At 47.7% G+C, this 23,932-nt stretch overlaps 1 protein-coding gene across 2 annotated transcripts in view; it reads right to left on the bottom strand.

Annotated features, from left to right (window-relative positions):
* Positions 1-23,932, bottom strand: part of ALOX5 (arachidonate 5-lipoxygenase) — a 50,018-nt gene that overhangs the window by 5,118 nt on the left and 20,968 nt on the right. Inside the window, exons 4-10 of one of the 2 annotated variants that reach the window (XM_053922518.1) lie at positions 23,188-23,310; positions 11,332-11,438; positions 10,350-10,522; positions 6,920-7,066; positions 2,195-2,398; positions 1,399-1,485; positions 1,238-1,315 (exon numbers count right to left, since the gene is read on the bottom strand). In XM_053922518.1, the coding sequence (XP_053778493.1) occupies positions 1,238-1,315; positions 1,399-1,485; positions 2,195-2,398; positions 6,920-7,066; positions 10,350-10,522; positions 11,332-11,438; positions 23,188-23,310 (919 nt within the window). The remainder of the gene's footprint in view (positions 1-1,237; positions 1,316-1,398; positions 1,486-2,194; positions 2,399-6,919; positions 7,067-10,349; positions 10,523-11,331; positions 11,439-23,187; positions 23,311-23,932) is intronic. The other variant, XM_053922519.1, reaches the window with a different exon arrangement.

Raw genomic sequence — 23,932 nt, forward strand, 5'->3', positions numbered from 1 at the left:
AGACCAGGGGCAGCTGCAGAGGAAGGGGCAAACTCCCACCATGAGGAGGGCAGCGGGGGCAGTTGGCAGAGTGGGGACCTGGGCTGCTGCAGCCTTGTGACTACTCTCATTCTGAGTTCTGAACACAGGCTGCCCAAGTCTGAATACTGCTTTCAATGACCAACATTTGGATGAACGAAAGGAGCAGAAACCAGTCCCCAGGACCTGCACAACTCTGTTAAGGGCTTGTGGTGTGCTTAGGTGGGGGATGGAAAAAGGCACAAGGAGTTATCCTGGTCCTCCCTGTGGCTGAGATACAGGAACACCTGCTCTCAGGTATGCACACACACACACACACACGGAGGCTGAGCACTCAGGTTACAGAATCTTTCAAGGAGGACTTGGGTGCTGGGGTGCCAGACATGTATCCCCAAAGGTTGTTTGACCCAAGTGGAACTAATTGGAGTTCCTGGTGCTATGTACTGGGAAGGAAGACTATGGTCACTGCATGGAAAAATGAGCCTGGAGCTCCCATGGGGGAAAGCCCTTCTGGAGAAGGAGGCAAATACAGTTTAGAGAGAGGAAGAGTATGAGCCAATGTGCTTGGATCCCAGGGACACTGAATCCTTGGGTCCATTTTCATCTGAAGCTCCCTCACCCCTATATGTTCAGGCACATGAGATAGTATATCTCCTGTCCAGCTTCAGTTGGTTCAAGTTGGGTTTTACCATTTGCAACTCAAACAGTGGATCAACCACGTGGCTGCTCACTAATGGGAGGTGGGAAAGAGAGAGGTAAGGGTGAAGGCTGCAGGGGTTGAGGGGGGCAGAGAGGGGTGAATCCGGGCTTGGTAAGGCTACCTGGGAGTCAAAGCAGGATGGAGTACTACCTGGGAGAATGTAAGGAAAGAGTAGGGACCGAGGCCCTACCGAAGAGGAGAATGGGTTGGGAGCACTGATGACCTGGAAGGGCAGAGGGTGGGAAGCTGTGTACAGAGTGATGGGCAGCAGAGTGGAGGGGAGGGGTGACACAGGTCCCTAGTGCAGAAGAGGAGTGGGTGCCAGGAGGCAGGGTCTGCACCCACATGCCAGAAGATGGAAGAGGGGAGGGTTGGAAGAGGTGATAGGGAGAAACTATGAGGAGGAAGAGCTGGTGGTGAGCTGTAGGGAATGCACTCAGAAGAAGAGAACTGCCCAGTAGCCAGGTGGAAGGTGTTAGAGACCGGCCACAGAACCTGGGAAGCCTTCACTGTGCTCACCTCCAGCCTCCACTGTCCACCGTCCCCGGACCCCCACTCCATGGTGTCTAGGGACCTGGTCTGGAGGGAAATCTGGAACTGAGGTGGGATGTAGGTTTTAGGAAGTGGGTACCCATCAGGCTGGGGTCTGCCCTGCATGGAGTCGGGTGGGAGGCTCCCACCTTGTCAAAGAGGCCATACTCGCAGATGAGCTGCTCTCGAGCCTTGGTGTTGATAGCGATGGTGAACCTCACATGTGCAACCAGGAGCTGGGTGGAGGAGCCACAGAAAATGTCAGAGAAGTCCAGACCTGTGCCTGTGTCTCCCCGGGGCCCCAGGAACCCTCAACAACTCCATCTGGTCCACTGTGGAGGGTGATGCTAGGCCTCAGAGAAGAAATGCAGGTTGGCATGAAGGTCTTCACTGCTCAGTAGTTGCAGGCCTGGTGTGAAGCTTTGATGCTTAGTGATAGTGATAATGATAAAAATGACAAGTCAGTGTTTGTACAGACTGTGTCTATGGGCCAGGTTTTAAGCTCTCTAAATTTGTTAACTATTTTAATCCTGACAATAATCCTATGAGGCAGGTGTACTGTTCGATCTTTGTATTACAGATGGGAAAGCTGAGACACATGGCAATATTTTTGGCTTGCAGTCACCCCAACAGTCACGGCTGACAGGATTCAGGAAGAGGGAAGGGCAGTGATAGGGTCGCCACCTGCACTCTGACCAGGGTCATGCTAAACTCACTTGCCTCTTCAAACTCTGTCTTCCTGTCTCATGCCACCAGGGTGTCAGTCCCCAGGCACTGTATCCTCAGGAACCAGCGGGCTGTCAGCAGGCATTACTGTCCAGAAACATCTCTCCAGGGGGTCTCTCTGCTGGCCACTCCCAGCCATAGTCCTGTGAGGACGTCATGGCTCCTCCCCATCCGTCCTGTCCCCTCCCTATCCAGATACTCTTCCCCCACTTGCTATACCTTAAAAATGGGATGCACAGCAGGCAGCTGGCGGTACATGGCGATGCCAAAAACTTCAGACACCAGATGTGTGCGCAGAAGGTGGGTGATAGTCTGGTGGACGTGGAAGTCACTGGAGCGCACCCAGATTTTGGCCAGAAGCCAGTCATATTTTGCATCCGAAGGAAGAAAAATGGGGTTTTCATCTCCTGGGACTTGGTTGAGCTGATACATAGAAGAAGAAAATACACTGCAATCTCTCACTGCAGACTATAGCTATAAGAGAGCCTGGCCTCTCCAGGAATTCCAGAAGAATCCAAATTTCTTAAACAGTGACTTTTGAATCATCAGAGGGTAATGAAGGGGAGCACAGATGGCTCAGGGTTTGTGTTTCTCATTCCAGCTACATCACTTACTCCTTGGGACCCTGGACAACTTACTGAGTCTTTCTGAGCTCTGGTGTCACCATCTGGAATAAGGGGACAGTATTTACTCACCTCACAGAGCTATTATGGGAAGTGAATAGGAGAACATGAAGGCATCCGCACGAAGTGAGTGCTGGATACTTAGGGCACATTGTTGCGGTCTTCCACCAGCCCCCATCTCCCCTCTTGCCTTTCCTGCCCAATATACTCCCTCCTGGCTCTGGCTGACTTTTGGTCTCTGGCACTTTCACTTCCTCTGCTCTTCCCTTAAATGCTGTTGTTTCTTCAGAGGGTGCTCCTGGCTCCCTTCCTGCCCTGACTAGTTTCTCCAGTTCCCAGGGCTCTAGGGCCCTCATGATGCAGTGTCCCAGGTCACTGTTCCTTTAGCCCAGACCTGCAGCCAGGTGCCTCCCTAGTAGAGACCAGGCTGTCTTCCCTCTCCAGTTGCAACTCCACAGTGGGCCGAGGTGATTTTTTTTTCTAAAATGGAAATCATGTCATGCCAATCCCTTTATAAACACTCAGTCATCTCTTAATGCCTGAAAAGAAAGCCCCCATGCCCCATGGTTTGGTTGCTGGCACCGGGTCCCTACCTGCACCCCTCCTCATTCACCAAGCCCCTGCTCCTTTTTTAGCTTTGCCAATGCCAATAGTTGCTTGCATTCATCAAGCTGGCTAGCTTCAGGACCCCACTTTGTGATGTCATGTATTTTGAAAGGTAGGCACTGTCATTACCCCATTTTCAGAGGAGGGCATGGTGTCTTGGAGGGTGGACATTTAGGATGACAGTGAGTTATCCATACTAAAGTGGGAGAGTGGCATTTCAGCTGCAGGAGCAAGTGAGGAGGGGGCTGGGAAGGGGTGTGCTGGACAGTAGGCCCTTCAGAGATCAGTGCAGACAGAAAGCGACTAAGGAGAGCTGACTGCCATGAGGGATGGGGGTGACCAAGTGGGCTCCTCAAAGTCATGCTAAATGTAATTTCCCTGTCTGTCTCAAAATCCGCAGTGTCTAACAGCTACAAATCAGCAAGCTACAAATAGAGTTTAAAATTTTTAAAAGCAGCCACAGTAATAAAAGTAAAAAGAAACAGGAGTTTATATTGATATAATTTTATTTTATCTAATATATCTAAAATATTTCAACATTAAAATAATATAAGATTATTGAGATATCTACATTCTTTATATGGGTATTTTGTTGTTAGCATGGAGAAAAGCTAATGGTGTTTTTGAGGCGTGTATTATTGATACCTTGCTAAATTAACTTATTAAGTCTAATAGATTTTTAAAAAAATTAGAGTCTCATGTTCTCTAGGTCCACCATCACATCATTACCAAACTATAGTCCTAGTCCTCTTTTTTTTTTTTACATGTTTATTATTTTCTTGTTTATCACATCCAGGACAATGTTGAATAACCATGGTGATATCAGCATTCTTTTTTCTTTTTAAAAAAATTTTATGGAATTTATTGGAGTGACATTGGTTAATAAAATTATACAGGTTTCAGGTGTACACTTCCATAATACATCATCAGTATATTGTGTTGTGTGTTCACCACCCAAAGTCAGGTCGCCTTCCATCACCATTTATCTCCCTTACCTTCTTCTACCTCCCTTCATCCCTACTTTCCCTTTGGTAGTCACCATACTGTTGTCTGTGTCTATGAGGTTTATTTTCTTTGCTTAATCCATTTACTTTTTGCACCCAGCCCCCAACCACCTTTCCCTCTGACAGTTGTCAGCCTGTTCTCTATGAGTCTGTTTCTATTTTGTTTCTTAGTTTATTTTGTTCATTAAGCATTATTCTTTCTGATATTAATGGAAATGGCTTCAGGATTGCTATTTTTGAATGGCATTTCCTGGCTTTATTATATGGAAGTAATTTCCTTCTATTATTATTTTAATTTTTATTCATTGTGGCTACTAAATATTATTAAATTTCCTTTTAGTTTCAATTGATACAATCAAAAGATTGTTTTTTCCTTATTGGTGTAGTGAATTATGCTGATAGTTTTCCTGATACTGAGACATCTGAAACTAACTATACTTGGTTATGACATAGTAGTCATTTGTAACTTGGAGTGGTCTTCAGTTCTTTTAGAGCCTGCCTGTGTAGTTTCAGCACTGAGGCTGTGCCAGTTCCATGGAATGAGCTGTGGCCAATAAACCTTAAAGAGCTCTGGACTGAGTGCTGGCCTGCAAACCAAAGTGTTGCAGGTTCAATTCCCAGTCAGAGCATAGCCTGGGGTGTAGGCCAGGCCCTAGTAGGGGCCTACCACATATTGATGTTTCTCTCCCTCTCTCTCTCCCCCTCTAACAATAAATAAATAAAATCTTTTAAAAAAAAGAGCTCTGGAAATGGGTGCTTTCTAAAGGCTGCCGAATACCAGGCTGTACATAGCGGGCTCTTCCCAGTCTAGATAATGAATCAGCTTTCTAATTGCTTAGGTGGAAATTGGCCTATTTTCTATAATTTCTTCTGATAATTCATGTTGTCAGGTTTTAATCCATTTCCTCTTAGCTTTTCAAATTTGTTGCCACATCATTATGCTTTTTAAAAAACCTGTGATTGTCTTTATTCTTATATCTATTTTGGCTTTTCTTTCTTTTGTTAGCCACAGCAAGGGGTTATTTATTTTCCTGGAACTTTTTCAGGACCAGATTTTGAATTTATTATTCTCTGGCCTTCATGTGCACAGTGCTTTATAGTTTGCAAAGTTTACATTTTCAGGAGAGGAAAGAGATTCAGGAACATTACATGACTTGCCCAAGGTTCCTTGGCCTATAAGCAAGTGGCAGAGCTGTTACTTAAGCCAGACCCCTGACTCCAGGCCACTCCAAGAGGTCTCTGGAGGACAGGCTGCTTCTGAGGCAGGTCCCAGGAGTAAATGCCTCCTCCTTCAGTCTCCTCCCTGTTGACTTCTCTTATATCACCTGTCCCTTTACCATTTTCAGTTTCTTAAGGATAGAGCTTCTCTCTGATAACAGGTTGGAACTCTTCTTGAGGACAGGTTGGAACTCTTCTTGAGGAGACATGCCCCAGAGACAGGGTGATGGGGTTGAGGGGAGCATGGTCTCTGCGAGCCAGACAGCCTGGTGTGAATCCCAGCTCTGCTACTGACTATGTGCACCTCTGCCTCAGTTTCCCTATTTGAGGAAAACAGTCCCTAGCAAGAGTGTCTGCGTACCTTGCAGGTTGCAATGGTGATTACATGAATAGAGGAAGGTCCTTACTTAAAATCCTAATGGCTGTATGTTCCAGAATCCAGGATTTTTAAGATTTTAGCACTGTGTATACTTCATTAGGTGACATCTCTCACTCCAACCTTGGTTTTGGGGCAACATGATATTTTACAATCAAACATAGTATTCTAGCAGTGACATATGAATTTCACATGGAATGGGATAAAGCCTTTAATAATAGCCTCTTCTATTGGTTCAGAGCAAGTTTTGCTACCAATGAACTTGTTGCCAATTTTTGGGAAACCTGGAAGTATTAGAAGTTTTAACATTTCAGAATTGAGGGTAAGGGATTGTAGACTGTGCAGGTTAACCCTTAGGGGTAGTCTTGGCATGTGGTTAGACGAAATCAGCTGCTATTATGTCTATAGTACCCAATGCCTGGTTCATGGTTGGTTAAAAGTACTGCTTATTGAATGCTTGTCTGCCTGTCCCCTATGGGTCCCCAGTGCAGACTACCCCCAAGGGCCTATACCTAGTCCTGTCCTGGGTGTTGTTTCCTGCTATCTGTACACCAGCTCTGACAGTGCCACAGCATCCTGGTGCTTTGAGGAAGAAGAGGGCAGCCAGGAATGGGGAGGGATGAAACTCTGCCCCCACTTCCTCCCCCCCACCCTGCTCCCCTCTCTCCTCTTCCACTGCCCCTGGTAGAAACAAGATCTGTGGGCGCTCGAACGCAGCCTCCCAGGAGCAGCCCAGCTCCTGACCCAGCCTCTGTGGTGCCTCTCAGTGGCTTCAGTCTTCAGCTCCTGTCACAGCTTCACCTGCCTGACTCCTGTTGGTACTTTGATTTGGGCCCCTCCCCAATGTCGGGGTGAAGTATGTTATCCCAGGGCAGGTTCTCTTCAGAGTATCTCACTTTGCCAGGAATTTCTCAAGTGTATCTTGAGAAGTGGAACCCTTTCTGTCCCTGTGGACAGCCCTCCCCACAGCCAGCAGAAAGCCCTAGGTTCTTGTTTTTCCTGTCTACCTGGTAGACCTCTCAGCATCCTTCTGTGGAGCCACCAAAACAAATTCGTCCCTGAGTTCTGTCTGCGGAGGGTGAAGCCACTCAGGGAAAGAACAAAGCCGGTAGCCTACCTGGATGGCAATGGGGACAATCTTGTTGGCTAGGTTCTTGTACAGCAAGCAGATGGGTGCAGCCAGGAACTGCAGAGTGCAGGGGTCTGTTTTGTTGGCATCGATGCCATCTAGCAGCTTGAAGTCCACGATGAAGATGTTCCCTTGCTGCAGGAAGCCAGAGAAAATATGTCCAAATGAGTGTCAGCTAGGGATGGACCCTAGAATGAGGCCCATAGGGAGGGATAGGCAGCTTTGGAAGCCCCTGCAACTCAGTGGAGTTCAGAATTTGTAGTTCTTTTGTTCTCTGACTCAGGGTTGGTTCTTGTCAAGAGTTTTCAGGTTGTAGAGTTGTTTTTTTTTTTTTTTTCTTTTCACAAGGTAAGGTATGGAAGTGGCCAGTTCACATTTGTTGTACCTGAAATCTTGACCCTTATGAACAATGTTGAAAGATCACCCAGAATGACAGCTTAATAAGAAAAAAGCAGATGGACTTTATGTGAAATAGGTAAGTCAAACAGCAAAGAGTGTAGCTATAGGACTCCAGTTCCATAAAGTTCAAAACTAGGCAAATTCCACTGTCAGTCACCCCTGGGAGAGAGCAGGAAAGTGGGCAGGTTTTTAGATGTGGGAGGTTCTGCTGGGGGCCTGGGGTGGAGCAGACTCTGTCGGGGCCATCTCTATAGAGGCAGGCAGGGATCTACAGGATCAAGTTAGGGTGTTCAGGTGAGGGGTGCTCTTCTGGGGTAGGGAGAAACTGCAGGGGCTGGGGCATGTGGTGTCTGCAGGAGTGGTATGCTCTGTGTCCTTGCCTGAGGCAAGTGGCCCAGTGGGATGGGTATTTGGTGCAAGTTCATTGACCATGCCAGACACTCCTGATTTACACCCTTTTCTGTAGTTATTATGTTTCACTACAGAACAAATGTGTCTGGGGCTTGGGAGAGGTAGAAAACAGCTCTTGCTAGACTACACTTGAGTCCTCTAGAGGAATCCCAACCTGAGTATCCCAGGCTTCCTTTCGCATGATTGGGGTTTCAGTAGAGGGCCTTCTTAAGCCTTCCTTGTGTGTGTGTGTGTGTGTGTGTGTGTGTGTGGTGTACAGCATAACGGTTAGACATTTATGTAACTTATGAAGTGATTCAAGGGATAATCTAGTACCCACCTGACACATACATAGTCATACAATATTACTGGCTATAATCCCTATACTGTACTTTACATACCCAGGACTTTTTCGTTTTAAGTGAGTGATGGAGGCAGGGGTTGTGGGTAGCTGGGGAAGGGGTTGGGGTCTAGGATGTGGCAGAAACAGCTCAATGGGAGCTTAGGGGAGTTGTGTGTCCACACCTCTGCCAGCGGAGGATGCACTGTGGCCACCCATGCACACACTTCATGCACTCTGGCTAAGGGGTACAAAAGACCAGAGAGCTGAGAGCCCAGCTACCATAGTCTTCCTTTGTGAATGCAAAGGACCCCAGCAGTCATGTGTCACTGGTGATGAGCTCTGAGCATCTGCCTATGATGCATGCGGGCCAGGGGAATGAGAGTGTGGGGGATAGTGTCCTTGGCCAACCCGGGCAGAGGAACAGTTTCAGGAGAGTGTGCGACAGGATTCCTCGGGACACCTGGACATGCAGGCTGGTGGGTCACAGGGCTCTCTGAGCTTCTGTGATGGACTGGACAACTGGCCTTTCAAAGCAGAGGTGACCATTAATGACTACTGTGCAGAAGGAATGGCTGCCAATCAAATTATGAGAGGACCCAGGTTAACATGATGAATAAAGGGAAGCCCTGAGAACCTAGTCCTGGGAACCAGGAGGTCTGGGATTTGGGCCTGAGATTGGGGCATTTCTTGTTATCCCAAGCCACCCCCTCTCTTTGGGCTTCAGTGTCATTGTTCTGGAAACAAAGAGCCAACCACCTCTCTCAATTCTGACTTTAGGATTCTGCTGTAGACACTGGTGTTCTTGCCTGTCTGGTGTCCCTGTTCTCTCCATCTGGTCAACATGATTCTCCTGGCCACAGTGACTGGTTTAGGGAATTGAGAGTTGTGCATGGGTGATGGAGTGGCATGTGTGTGTGACTGTGGTCAGTGGTGGCTATTAGATTCCTGCTTCAGGACCAAAATGGCAGCTGACTGTACAGACTATGGTTCAAAGGAAAGATGAGCATTATGACAAGGATGTCTCCAACCCACCTGCCCTGGAGGTGGCAAGGACCCTGGAGCAGAGCCTGTCCCTTGCTCGGATGGCTAGGCACACAGATAACTGCTCAATGCCTTCCAGTTCTGGGATTCTCTGGCTTTTAAGGTTCTGTGATTCTCTGATTTGAAGTTTGAAACCTGTAGCACTGAATCAGTGTTAATACACACAGCAATTAACCTACAGAGGAACATTGCTGTACATGCTGCCTTCATGGGGGCATGTGTTGTTGTTGTCAGACATTATGTAACCAGGTAGTGTCTAGGTGCCTGGCCAAGTCCAGAAAGTGAGGGTGGCTAGAACCACCTGCCCTGGGGCAGGGGATTTCCTGGGGACTTCATCTGGGAAGGTAGCCCTCCAGAGTCAGGTAGGCAGGGTGTAGGGGCTAACAGATCTGTCCACAGATGGCGCTGACCATCCCTCTTTGGCTGGGGCTCCAAGGTGAGCTGAGGAAGCAAGATAGGGTGACTAGAAACAGCCGAAGGCCACCTAGATATCTGGTGGCAGTTAACAAGAGGCCCAGTTGTCTTGGTTCTAGTAGAAACAGGCCAATTAATGGGAGACCAAGGGCTATTCCTGGGACCTCGAGTCTCCAGCATGGAATGTGCCTGACACCAAGTCCAACCAGCCAGACCCACAGTGGAGGCAATTTGAACCCTTTCTTTCTTAAGACTAGGTCTGTCTTAGAACTGAAGAGTGCTGGCCCTGCAGGCAAAGGCTAGAGGAAAGGTTGGGAAGAGGGTGAGGGCAGAAGTAGATGACATCAACATTTATATGATAAAGTCAAAAATTCTATCAGTTTTCTCTTTTTTTTTTATTTTAGTGCTGCAGGGTTGTTTCTTTTATCAATTTCCTCATCTTTGCAAGTTGGGTAACAATTTGATGGCCATGCAAGTAAAGCTTCTCTCACAATGCCAGGCCTACAACAGGCCCCTAGTCAGAGGGAGCTCTTTGAATTATTGACATTGATACTTAAAATATTGATACTATGTTTCTAGACCCAAGCATTATGTAGCAATATCACTGCCAATTCCTCATCCCACGTTGGACATTTCATAAATGCCCAGGAAAAGGAAGAAGCTGCTTCACTGAGGGCAGCTGATCTATTAGCTCAACAGATGAGCCCGAGAATGACAGCCTGGGGCCAGCAAGCACTGGCCCACAGAAGGTGCTTTCTGCCAACATATGTGACCTAGCCATTGAGTTTGGCCTCTGGACTGGATCACTGTCCCCAGCAAACCAGGCCTTACCTCAACCTCCTGCTCCAGGGTGAGCTGCCGCTCCAGGCTGCACTCCACCATCTCCGTAGTCACTGGGAGCTTCTCGGGCAGCTTTGTGCAGCGCTGGATCAATACGGGGTTGCAGCCGTTCAGGAACTGGTAACCAAACATGAGGTCTTCCTGCCAGTGATTCATGACCCGCTCTATGGAGGAGAGAAACCTGAGATCTCAGTGGGGGTAGCCTGGGCCTGGCTGGGTCCCCTCTCCCTGGCACTCCCTAGACAAGTGGCTGACCTAAGGCTCCTCCTGCCGTGTCCAGTCACCTGTCCCCCTTCCTGTCACTGGGTCAGGCCAGCAACAGCCTGTTTTCCCTGAGATGGGTCTTAAAGGTTCCTGGGTACCCTTTTCTCAAGGACAAAAATAAAAATAGGCAAATAGGATTGTATTAAACTGAAAATTTGTGCACAGCAATGAAAGCAATCAATAGAGTGAAAGGCAGCATAAAAAATGGGAAGAGATGTTTGCAAAGCATATATATACCTGGTGAGGGGTTAATGTATAAGATATATAAGGAACTCCTACAATTCAATAACCAAAAAAAGCCCAATTAAAAAGTGGGCAAAGGACTTAAACAGACATTTCTCCAAAGAAAACATATAAATGGCTACTAGGTCTATGAAAAAATGCTCAGTGACACTAGCGACCAGGGAAGTCAAAACTACCTCACACCTGTCGTGATAGCTATTATAAAAAACAAAACAAAAGACAACAGGTGAGGAAGTAGAGAAATCGGAACCCTTGTGCACTGTTGGTAGTAATACAAAATGTGCAACCACTGTGGAAAACATAGTGGCAGGTGCAGAAGGTGACAGCGTGGGTAATGGGGAGGACTGGGAGCTGGGCCTGGGCAGCTGGGCCTGGCAGGCCAGCCGTGGTGGAGCAGGGTGGGGCAGCACTTTCCAATCTGAGACTAGTCTGCCAGCACCATGAGAGCCCCCAAAGGCACACTCACCAGAAATAGTGTTGCTGATCTTGACAAAGATTTTTTCAAAGTCAGCGAAGTCACTCCAGGAAGACTGGAACATGTGCATGAAGCGGTTAATAAACAGGTTCTCCATCCTGCACAACAGGGGACAGACAGCATCACCTCTCTCACACATGCTGGGTCTCCTTCTGCAAAGGCCCTTCACACTGTGGTCTTATGGAGCCTCTAGATACCAGCTGAGCAGTGGAAACAAGCCCAGGGCATCTCCTAGGAATAGCTGATTGGCCCTATGGAACCAGGATAGAAACTGGTACCCACAGCGATGCTCTTCTTCCTGCACCTCACCCATGACAGAGACTGGCTGCCTGCCATCAAGAACAGTCTATGGCCCTGTCTGGTGTGGCTTAGTGGACTGAGTGTTAGTCTGGGAACCAAAGGGTCGCTGATTGATTCCCAGTCAGGGCACATGCCTGGGTTGCGGACCAGGTTCCCCAGTAGGGGGCATGCGTGAGGCAACCACACATTAATGTTGCTCTCCCTTTCTCCCTCCCTTCCCCTCTCTAAAAATAAATAAAATCTAAAAAATTACACCTATTTTAAAAAAGAACAAATTGCAGTGCTTCTAATTCCTTGCATGCATGCTCTTGTCCATGCATTCATTCATTCTCAGTGCAAACTTCCAGAGACAGAATGCCAAATCACCTATGAAGCTGCTCTACTGAGTCTCCTGAGTTTTAGAGGGATCAGCAGTTCAGTTGAGTTTAACCCTCATTTACTTTCTATGTAACCCTGGCTCTGTGGCTAGTGCTGAGGAGGATACAGTGTCTGACTTCTTATTACACAGGATAGAAAAGTAACCCAGGACAGGAGCTCGACAGGTTCAAAGTGCAGGCTGTAGGCAATAAGGAGTGAGATCTGAGTGGTCTGAGAATCCTAGGGGCTTCCTGGAAGAAGCAGGTGTGGGATGGGCCTGGGAAAGGTGGAGAGGAAGGGAATAAGCTTCCCAGGCTTATCTACAGAACCCAAGCAAGGCAGAGAACAGAGGTTTGGGAATTCTGGCCAGTGCTCGCTGTGACACACTCTGCCTCAGTTTCTCTCTGTGGCATACATGTGGCTGAAAGTAACCAGCAGTTACCTGTTTCATCCCCATGGGCAAATCTCCCTGTGACATCCAGTATCAGTCTGAGTGTGGAAAGGACTTCCTTCTGGGAGAGGAGAGGTCTTCCCAGGTTCCTACAATCCCCAGCCCTGAGGGTGGCCCAGCACCCGATGGTGCCCAGGAAAGAGGTCCTGGACCCCGGGATCTTGTGGGAAACTGGGTTGAGTAACAGTCCACAGTCCAGTCATCCCCCACTGGGAGAGGGTCACAGTCTCTCCAGCTGAGTCTCTTTAAATTCAAAACAGGGTGGGGTGGGGCAGTACTCAGAGGAAGCCACAGATCCAGGAAGAAGTGGAGTTGGGGGGAAAATGTTTGCATGTTCTCCAGAGGAAAATATTTCTATATACATACAGACAACTGGAATACAAGGGACTTCAAAGACCTGTTATTGTAAAAAGAGGAACCTGAAGCCCAGAGAGGGGACCTAGCTCATTCGAGGTCACACAGGCAGGTAACAGTATGGCCAGGTAAAGGCAATAGGCAGGTGGAAACCCACACTGATTTGCTTCCTGGGGCTAGGAGAGGCAGGAGTTCTTGTTTCTTCTGCTTCCCCTGTGGTTTTCCTGCTGACAGCTTCTTCATTTTCCATTTCACAGTTGTGTGTGGCAAAGCTCACTGAGGAAGGCCGGTCTTGTTCCAAGCATAGCAGGTGGCTCAGAGGAAATGAGTTGCCAGAGTTACCCAGAAGTGGTGGGGAAACTGAGCTGCTCAGAGGCAGAGGTTCAATGCAGAAGACCTCTTTGGTGACCTCAGCCACAAGTTTCAATTTTCCATAAGCAGGACTGGGCTTAGCCATAGGCAGAATAGCACTGTGAGGGCGGAAGACACAGGGATACAGACCAGGCCCTGCGTCTGCGGATTCTGTCTATCAGGAAGCTGCACTGCAGAGCAGGCCACCAGGCTCCAGTTGGCCATCCTTTCCCCTATCAGACCAGTAGAGGGCTTGAGCAATGTCTTGGAGTCCCCAACCCATGTGCTGGGGTCTGGACACAAGAACCCTGGATGGAGCTGGGAGTCCATGTGCAAGTCCTCGCCAAGGAAGAGAAGGCAGCTGAGATGCATGCAGGTCAGCACAGAGTGTTAAGATCCTGGTCTGAAATCCCAGCCCCATTGCTTCCCAGCCATGTAACCTTGGACAAGTCCCTAACCTTGCTGTGCCTCAATTTTCCTCATCTTTGATGAAATGGGCATAATGATTATCTCTGCCTCACAGGGCTGACATGATGTACAGAAAGCATCAGCATGTAAAAAGAGATCTACAGATATCAGCAACTAGCACTATAATTATCATTTACTGTTAATATTAAAAAGTCTGCAGCCTTAGACCATGGTGTTCTGGGGGGGACCAGTAGGTTAAGTCCAAAATCCAGTCTGTAACACAGCGCTTTGTCTGTTCCTTCCCCTGGGCCCTTCTGTCTCATTCACTCATTCTCTTTCTTCATGTCCAAGTCATGGAAGAATTTTCGCCTATTGACTCCTCTTCCTCTTCTCTCTACTCCCCAAAAGTGTTCTCACCCAGGACAGTGGTTACTTCAAGTGACTATATCCAAATGGCTTGGTGAGCCCTGAACTCCCCTGATCTCTCTGAAGCATCTGACGACCAACCCCTTTCTTCTTCACACTAAAATGCAGAATGTCCAGGTCCCCAGACCTTGTCCCTGCTTCAAATCCCCATGGTCCTGACCTCCACTACCCTCCCCAGGTAGAGGGTGGGCTCCTTGTCCACCTCCCTGCCTTGGCAGCCTCAGGCCCACTTCCCTATACAGGACCAAACTCTGGTTCTCCTGGGTCACCAGAGTTCTCACTACCCAGAATGCTACCCCTTCTGCTCCTCCAATTGGTGTGGCAAACTCCTATGACTCTTCAAAACCCACGTTGGCCTTCTATCTCAGAAAGTGTTTTTCAGGTTCATCTCCAGAGTTACTGCCTCCTTTGCCTTGATTTTCCCCAGAGCTCTATTCCTAAGGAATGTCCACCCCATACTAGTGTGATAAGCATCCACAGCTCAGTCCCTACTAGACTGTGAGCTTCTTGGAGCTGGGACCAAGGGGACATTTTGGATTCATCTTAGGTCCCCAACCCCCAGCCCCTAGAAGCTCAATAACCACTTGTCAAAGGAAGAGTGGCAAGTAGCCACCTTTTCTGGGCCTGCTCCCCTGAGGGTGGAAGAAGCCCAGAAAAGCTAGTAAACAGGTGGTGACAGTGCCTGAAAAGTCAGCTCCCTGGGCTCAGGACTGAGGAGAAAATCCTTCTAAATACCCAGAATAAAGTCACTGGAGTAAATTCATCTTACAGTATGTCAGACATCACCATGGGGACATTGCATACATGAGTGCATTTAAACCTCATAACAGTTTTAGCAGTTAGGTATGATTGTGCTCATATTATAGCAAGGAAACTTAGGTTCAGAAAACTGAATTCTACCAAGATGGCACAGCTAGAGTCTGAATCTAACTCAGCCAGCCAGGCTTTAAGTAAGCAACCTTTTGCTTTTAAAGGGTAGAGATGAGTTGGTACTTGTTGCTAATTTTAATAGATTAATATATTTCCCCTCCAGGAAAAGAAGTATATAACCTGCAAGTGTGGTCCATGAACATCACCTGGGGGCTTACTAGAAATTCAGACTCTTAGCCCACTGATCAGAATCCTTGGACTGGTATCCCATGGTGGCCCACGTGCTCAGGATTGTTTGCAGAATGGTGTCTGGACCTATGTTCCCTCACTGGGAAGCGTGGCTGCTTGTCCTTGTTGCCCTGTATCCAGGAGACGCCCAGTTGTCCTAAGATGGGCCTCACAAAAAACAGCCATTGAGAGCCATTAACCGCAAAAAACTCATTAAACTATGCCTTCCTTTAATGAGTTTGTTTCAAGGCAAGAAACATCATTTTCTTTTTCTAATCCCAGTACAGGCTTAAGGAAGACATTGGGGAGGGCCACCAGAAAAGAAAAGGCAAAGATTGCTGGGACCTAGTACAGTCCTGACGCCAGGCATGCAATAAGCACTACAAAAATGCCAGTTAAGCTAAACTGAAGAGCAGAGGACACGATGAAGAGAAAAAAATGAAAAGGGGAAAACGGCAAATGCCCTTTAACCTCATTTCCCTGACCTGTGTACCAAGAGACATCTGAGCCCCTCTGAGGAGTCTAGAGAGAGCACTGAGACAACACTAAGCAGATTTCTTTGTACCAGGGTTTCTTGAGCCCTTACAGTCTTCTAGAGCAGGGACTCTCAATGTGGTCCCCAGACCAGCTTCACCCCCTGTGACCTTGTCAGAAATACAGATTTTCAGGCCCACAGCTGGCCTCCTGAATCGGACACTTGGGAATGGGTCTAGAAATCCAGGTTTTCACAAGCTCCCAGGGGATTCTGCTGCAAGCAATAGTTTGAGAACCACTGCTGAGAAGATTGCAATATTTTCAAATTAAATTGACTATAGAACAAACCCCTTTTTAGGGAGACACTACTTTATGCTTTGTGCCTTGTGTTAACTCTTGCTCTTATTCTATGACCCATTTTAAACAAGAAAAAAATGCTACTTTAGCAGATATAATTTAAAAAATTTCAGTTATAACTTCTAGGTGGGATTTCCATCCCCTACATTTTCCCAACAAATGGGACAGAGCTCTGATTTTGTAACAAAATTCAGTAGAGGTAAATAAGGTTCATAAACAGAAATACAGGCAAGAGTTAGGAGGAGGAGATGGCTTTTAAAGTTTCTGAGAAGACTGGGGGCGTTGGGGTGGCATTTGTAAAGTTAAGGGGAAGAACCCTATTTTCTATGAGTGCTTTGGTGACCTACTGCCAGCTTCTTTCTGAGCTGGAGTGGCAATGAGAGGCGGGGTCTTCTTCCCACACAAAACTCATGGCTTTGGCCTCCAAAGCCAAGAGAGTGAGCTCTCTCAACATCTCTCCCTCTCCATTCTTTCATCTTACCCTCTCTTGCTTGTTCCTAGCTTGAGAACTCCACCCCTATGCCTCACCAGCCTGTTTCCATCACCCTCTCAACCCTCGCTAGGACTATGTCCCATCCTTTGTGATTCCATCTCCTCTCTCTAGGCTCCTGCTCTTCTTCATCTTAGAGGCCAGCTCTTTTCTTGCTTTCACCACCAGCTTCTTTTAAGGAGCTGCCATATACATGATAATTTTGTCTCACCTCAGACAAGCACTGGGCCCTGGGTGGCTGGTGTGTGTGGCTAGGAGCAGAGGTTAAGGGGAATTACTGCTGTCAGACCATACAGACTCCTCTTCCTGCCCCCGTCCCCTCAACAACCAAGCCTGTATCTGGCCCTTGTCCTCTTTTCCCTGTGTCTCACAGGGCTCCTGACCTTGCTTGGCCTCAATGCTCTCTTAAGGATTTTCTGCACAGCCTCAAGACTGCATTTCCTACTGCCCACCAGACCTTGCCAGCAAAGGCTGCACAGGCCTCGAGCTCAACATGCCCCATAACTGGACTCAACTTTCCCTCCAAACCTCTTCTTCCTCGGCTTCCCTTTTTAAGACCCATCTACTTTCCTTACAAGCCAGATGCATAATGTCAAGGACGCTTGGGTTCTCCCATCAGCATCTCCCCACTGTGATCTGAATTCAAACTGGATCCTAGGTCTGTTCATACAATATCCCTGCTCTTTTGTTCCCTGTCTTCTGCCAGGTTCTTCCCTTCCTCTGGGCTTTCTCATCTGACCCCCCAAAAGCTGCCAGGTCAAGCTTCTGCAATGCAGCTCTAACTCCCTGCATATCATCTCATCTTTCATTGAACATTGCAAAGCTAGACTTGTAGTGGTCAGTCATGGCTCATGACAGCATTTCTGGTGCTGCCTTTCTAGGAAGATGACTGGGGTATGGGTCAGGTGCCTCTGGCCCAGGGAGAAGGATATCCCTTAAGAAGCTACCCCCATCTAATCTCATCTGATGAAAAATGCACAGTGGATGAGGGTCTGAGCACTCTGGTCCTTGCATGAGGCTGGTCAACTCTCCCAAAATTCAGTTGCATTTCTGCACTGTCCTACTGTACTGGGAAGGAAGCTGTCTTTCTCAATTTCTTTTAAAGAGAACATTCCCTTATCAGTCTGCCAACCTACTGCAATCAGCTCCAGACTGCAAACAGTGAGTAGTGAATAAACACTTAAGATGCTCCTCCTCTGATGCCATCAGGAAATTTCACAACTCACCTGGTTCTGTGAGCAGGCCCAGTTATGTCTGAACTTAGCATATGGTGGCTCTCTCTGCCCCAGTATCCTTGTCTCACTTCTCTGTGTCTGCTTGGCCAGCAGCAGGGCTAGGCCAGATGGCCTTCTGCTGTGAAGCCTTCCTGGATCCCATAATGAGATAACATCAGAGAGACTGAGGGTTCCTCTATGAGCCCTTGAGGGCAGAAGTCAATCTGCAGGTGCTCAGCAGGTGAGTGATAATGGAGAACTGGGTCCTGCCTGGCATGACCACATTACCAAGAATGGAGGTAGACTAACTGTCTTTAGAGAGAAGCTTCTCCTTGCATGGTTAAAATATGTAGTACATATGCATACTATAGTATCACAAAAACTCCAAGTTAGAGCTGTAGATGAAAACACCAAGGTTGAGAGAAGTTAGACAGTTTCCATAGGATCACCTTCTACTAGCCCAAGCCCCTCTCCCATGTACCCCTTACCTCTCCAAGGTAGAGGTGGTTTTTCTGAACTGCTTCCCTGAGGTCAATCCACTTTGACCCAGGCTTCACACCACCCCACCTCAAATGCAGAAGTCATGTCTCTTATCTCCTCCTTAGGACTCCATGGACCTCACTCAGTTCACTGTGCCAAGAGAGGTGGTGCTCAGCTGACCGCTCTACTTGTGTTGTGCCAACTGAGGCTGAGGGCCAATCTCAAATGTCTTCCATGTCACTTGGGCTCCACAGCTCAAGAAGCCAAGTGACATGAAAGATGTAAATAAAGATGGGCTATGGTATAACTTGAAAGGTTGGCCTGTGAAGCCAATCCTGGGGAGCACAGGGGAAAAAATATCACTCAGACCCAGGGGCTTCTAGGAGTTTCTAGAAGAAGAGGCACCTAGCAAAGTCCTGAAAAATGATGAGTTGGACTTAGCTGGGCAAAAAAAAGGGCATTTGAGGCAGAAGAAACAGCGTGGGCAAAGACAAAGGGAAATTAAGTCTCCTGGCAAACTAGTCTGGATGCTCACGGCTGGAATGTCTTCTGCAGATGGGGGCAGGATAGAAGTGGGGGAGCTGGGTGGATATACCTGGGCTCTCACCTGCAGTTGGGGCAATCACTGAAAGAGCTCAGATAGTGGAATAAAAGAGATATATATGCCTTTGTAGATGGAACCTCCAACAAACTGTATGTCCACTTGACAATAGCCTTCCAATTGCTATGTGGGATGGAGCCCAGAGAAGCAGGGAGAAGGAGGTTTCTGAATTTCCAGGGATAGATGGTAGACCTGGGAGAGGAAGATATGTGCTGTGAGACCCCAGGAGATGGACCTCACATACAACTGGGTGGAATATAAGCCTAAGGAAGGAATCTAGGCCAGTAGCTTCAAATATAGCTGCACACTAGAATTTCCCATGGAGCTTTTAAAATACACCTATGCCCAGACTGGAAGATGCTGGCAGATGCAGGTATGGCAGGGTGAGGGAGGGTGAGGTAGCATAGAATCTGTATCATTAAATGCACAGTCAGAATTGTGAACCACTGATCTGGGCTACCATTAGCCCTGATGGGGATACATGAGAAGGAAAGGTAATTGTGCATGTGTGTGCATGTGTGAAGTGAGGGTGTATGAAGTGGCAACAGTGGCCCCTGAGAGGCCAATTGGGTCACACTCATTTTATTTTGACAAAGTATACTCAGTACCTAGTCTGTGGCAACTGCTGTGCTAGGCTCCTGAAATACAAAGATGACCATGACCTTAAGGAACACTGAGCAGACATAAGAAAGGCACAGTCTGGTCTTCATTCCACCATCCATTCATCCATCCACCACTTGTGTATCTATTCATCTCTCTCTCCCTTCTTTATCCATCCATCCATTCTTCTTTGTCTCACCATCCATGAATCTACCCACCACCATCCATCCTTACACCATTCATCCACCCTACACAATCCATCTGTCCTCTATCCATCCACCTACCATCCAACCTTCTACCATTACCGAGCAAGGAGGCACTATTCCCTGAAGCAGTATCTTCTCCCGTGACCTCACTGTGCCTCCATTTTATCATTTTCTTTCTTTTATATATATTTATTGATTATGCTATTACAGTTGTCCCATTCCCCTCCCTCACTCCACTCCATCCTGCCCATCCCCTCCCTCCAAATTCCCCCCCTATAGTTCACATCCATGGGTCATACTTACAAGTTCTTTGGCTTCTACATTTCCTACACTATTCTTACCCTCCCCCTGTCTATTTTCCACCTATCATCTATGCTACTTATTCTCTGTACCTTTCCCCCCCTCTCCCCCTCCCACTCCCCTATTGATAACCCTCCATGTGATCTCCATCTCTATGGTTCTGTTCCTGTTCTAGTTGTTTGCCTAGTTTACTCTTGTTTTTGTTTTAGGTGTGGTTGTTAATGACTGTGAGTTTGTTGTCATTTTTACTGTTCATATTTTTTATCTTCTTTTTCTTAGGTAAGTCCCTTTAACATTTCATATAATAAGGGCTTGATGATGATGAACTTCTTTAACTTGACCTTATCTGAGAAGCACTTTATCTTCCCTTGCATTCTAAATGATAGCTTTGCTGGATACAGTAACCTTGGATGTAGGTCCTTGCGTTTAATCTTGGGTAATGTAATTATGATGTGCCTTGGTGTGTTCCTCCTTGGGTCCAGCTTCTTTGGGACTCTCTCAGCTTCCTGGACTTCCCGGAAGTCTATTTCCTTTGCCAGATTAGGGAAGTTCTCCTTCATTATTTGTTCAAATAAGCTTTCAATTTTTTGTTCTTCTTCTTCTCCTTCTGGCACCCCTATAATTCAGATGTTGGAATGTTTCAAGATGTCCTGGAGGTTCCTAAGCCTCTCTTCATTTTTCCGAATTCTTGTTTCTTCATTCTTTTCTAGTTGGATGTTTCTTTCTTCCTTCTGGGCCACACCGTTGATTTGAGTCCCAGTTTCCTTCGCATCACTATTGGTTCCCTGTACATTTTCCTTTGTTTCTCTTAGCATAGGCTTCATTTTTTCATCTGGTTTTCGAACAGATTCAACCAATTCTGTGAGCATCTTGATAACCAGTGTTTTGAACTGTGCATCTGATAGGTTGGCTATCTCTTCCTCGCTTAGTTGTATTTTTTCAGGAGCTTTGAAGTGTTCTGTCATTTGGGCCATTTTTTTTTCTTTTTTTTTTTTTTGTCTTGGCGCATCTGTTACCTTAAGGGGCGGAGCCTTTGGTGTTCCTGGGGCGTGGTAACGCTGGTCGCTGTGCTGTGACACTGTACATGGGGGAGGGGCCCAGAGGGAGCAATGGTGCCCGCTTCACTCTCCACCAGACCTCAATCTTTCACTCCGCTATCCACAATCAAATTGGGCCCCTCTGGTGCTGGTTCCCAAGTGGGTGGGCTTGTGCATACTCGGCCCCTGTGGGTCTCTCCAACGACCGCTCCTGTGAGGCTGGGAGTCTCCCCTGCTGCTGCCCCAACCCCCACGGGCGTTTTCAATCAGAGGTTTGAGGCTTTATTTCCCGGAGCGGGAGCCCTGGGTTGTGCGGTCTGCTTCGCTCCCTGCCGTTTGTCCAGTTTATCTGTGCGCGAATGTGGGGCCGCCGGGTGCTACACCACCACCCCCCCCCCCCCCCCCCCCCCCCCCCGCCCCGGCTCTGCCTGCCCCGATCTCCGCCACTCTGAGTCTGGCCCTCTTGGTTTATATGCGAGAATGTGGAGCCGCAGGGTCTGCTAGTGGTCGGACTGCCTGCTCCTTTCGTCCCACACTCCGCCAGTCTCGGTCCACCACGGCCACGAGAGTCCTCTCCACCCCAGTGCCCATCTCCACCCCTCCTACCAGTCTGGATCAATGTTTATTTTTTATTTCCTTGGTGTCAGACCCCCTTGCCATTCGATTTTCTGTCAGTTCTGGTTGTGCGAGGAGGCGCGGTGTGTCTACCTACGCCGCCATCTTGGTTCTCGGATGCTTTTGTTTTTTATCATTTTCTTTTCCTGTAACAGGGGCCTCTGTTCTGCTTGTCTCATTTTGGTCTGGGCTCTGCCTTATTAAAAGAACATGGCTTTGACTCAACAATGCCAGTCTCTGGGTGGGAATAAGACATTTAATTGCCATGATGCTTCCAGGAAGCCAGATGTTAAGTACTGCTGCATTACCAACCCAGGCATTTGTTTTTAATTTTTCTCTCTAGTTGATCCCAATTATAGTGGTAGTGGTGGGGAATCCCCAGCTTTGGACCCAAATAGACCTGGATTCAAATCCTGGTTTTACCAATTTGTACCTAAATAATTTTAGGTAAGTTCTTTAACCTGGACCCAGTGGAACCTCAGTTTACTCATCTGGAAACACACTGCCTACTTCCCAAGGTTGCTGTGAAGGTTAAAATAGATGATTTTATGTAGAAAGCACCCACACCAAGCAGCTTGGCATTTAGCAGAGGCTTGTTAAGTCAGGCCCTTACTAATCCACCTCCCACTTAGATGCTGCTTTAGAGAGACAAATGCATATGGTCTTTATGATGTGAGGGGAATTCCTTCAGAGAATTATTATGAGGCTGTGTGCGTGTATGTACAGTTCTTCCAAAATGTCCAAAGGACAAAGGTCTTGGCACAGGCCTGGGCATGTGGCCTCCTGCACTTTCCTTTCAGAAGTCCAAACAAATAAGACACCTTTCTCTGGGGGAGCAGCTATGCATCTAAGTGAATATTGCACAGAAACTGACTGGGTTGGTGGTTCTCCACCGTTTTCTTCCTGGGGATGCCAGCTGTGGGCTACAGTTCTACTCTGGGGTGGACTCAGATCCTGGCTCTGGGGTCAGGAAGTGCTCAGGGCATTCTAACTCTCTATCAGGTTACAAAATGAGGATTTGAGGTTTTCTGGATTTCCATGCTTGTGAGAATTCCCTAAAGTGGCAAGGCACAGATTCAAAGGTCCTTCTATTAGCCCTGGGGTGGGGCTGGGGCTCCATATTTTTAACAAGCACGCAGGAGTCTCAGGGTTCAGCAAGCTTTAAAAATCCTGCAGTAATTCAGCCTCAAAGAGGAGGCATAACACTCTGATCTCTGCAATTTAGTAGCAGGAATCTTGGCCCAGGTATTTGACTTCCTTATTCCTCAGGTCCCTCACCTGCAAATGCCTACCTCATGGAGTCGTTGTGAAGGATGAATGGGGATAGGGAATGCATGCCAGGGATCAGCACAGGCATGGTGGCCATTATCACTGCAGAGCCCTGCCATCTTGGTGACAGCCTGCATACTTTTTCCCCTTGAGGTGGCTATAGAGGGGGTAAGATGTGGGTGGGAATGAGGCATTCCAAGTAAAGACTTCCACTTTGGGGTGAAACATAGCTATCTGGAGCCTTCCAGAATGTAAGTTTTTTTACATAGATGATATGCTGTGATTGTGCATTGAGAATCCACTCTATCATCAAGATATATTCAAAAGCATTTGAATAAAGGTGTTTGGCTGATCTGCTCCCTAAGCTCATGGGCCCCATGAGGAAAGTAGTGAGGGTCACACTTGCAGCCCTGGCCATGGGAGAAGCTGCCCAGTGTCCTTAAGTTCTCTTAGACTTACGCTTTAGAGTAGTTCAGAACAAAGTCCACTCCTTTCTCACTATCGAACTGGATATCACGAGGTAAATCCTTGTGGCCTTTGGCATCGATACTCAAGGGGAATCCAGGGTTCCATTCCATCCATCTGAGCATACAAAAGGAGGGAAAAAATGGGTTAATGCCTTTGGGTCGGCACCTCAAGGTGAAGACTGTCTGTGTAGTCTGAGGACGTGCCTGCCATTGGGGCAACATATTATAGTTGAGGGTGAATCCAGCGAGGTGCTGGGACCCCTCCCAAGGCCCTGCGTCAGCCCACTTTGCCGTTCCTTGGGCATTATAGTGGGAGGCCTGAGGCCTTCTCAATCTGAAACTGAGCTTACAGCAGAGGGATAGTGAGTGAATGGTAGGTGTGTACTATTGTGTAAAAGGAAATGAAAAGTAAGCATCAGAATACCTAATTTATTTGAGGTGACACTGAACAGCAATGTCTCCCAATGTTCTCCCCCAGCACAGAACTGCCTTGCTGGTCGCCAAAGTTACATGTGGTGAAGGCTGCCCCACCATGCCTGACCTAGACATTAATGTCCCACCATCTTGGTCAGTGCACCCTGAACTGTGTGTGGTGGTGGTGCGGGATGAGGGGGCAGAGGGTAGGGATACTTGTTATGGCTGAGCAGTAGGGTGCACAAGGTGGCAGGTGGCTAAGTGAGCCTTCTGCTTCCACCGGGCACAGATAGCTGCCAATAGCAGGTTTAGGGATTCTTATC

Source organism: Desmodus rotundus, chromosome 4, assembly GCF_022682495.2.
Source record: "Desmodus rotundus isolate HL8 chromosome 4, HLdesRot8A.1, whole genome shotgun sequence".
Taxonomy (NCBI): domain Eukaryota; kingdom Metazoa; phylum Chordata; class Mammalia; order Chiroptera; family Phyllostomidae; genus Desmodus; species Desmodus rotundus.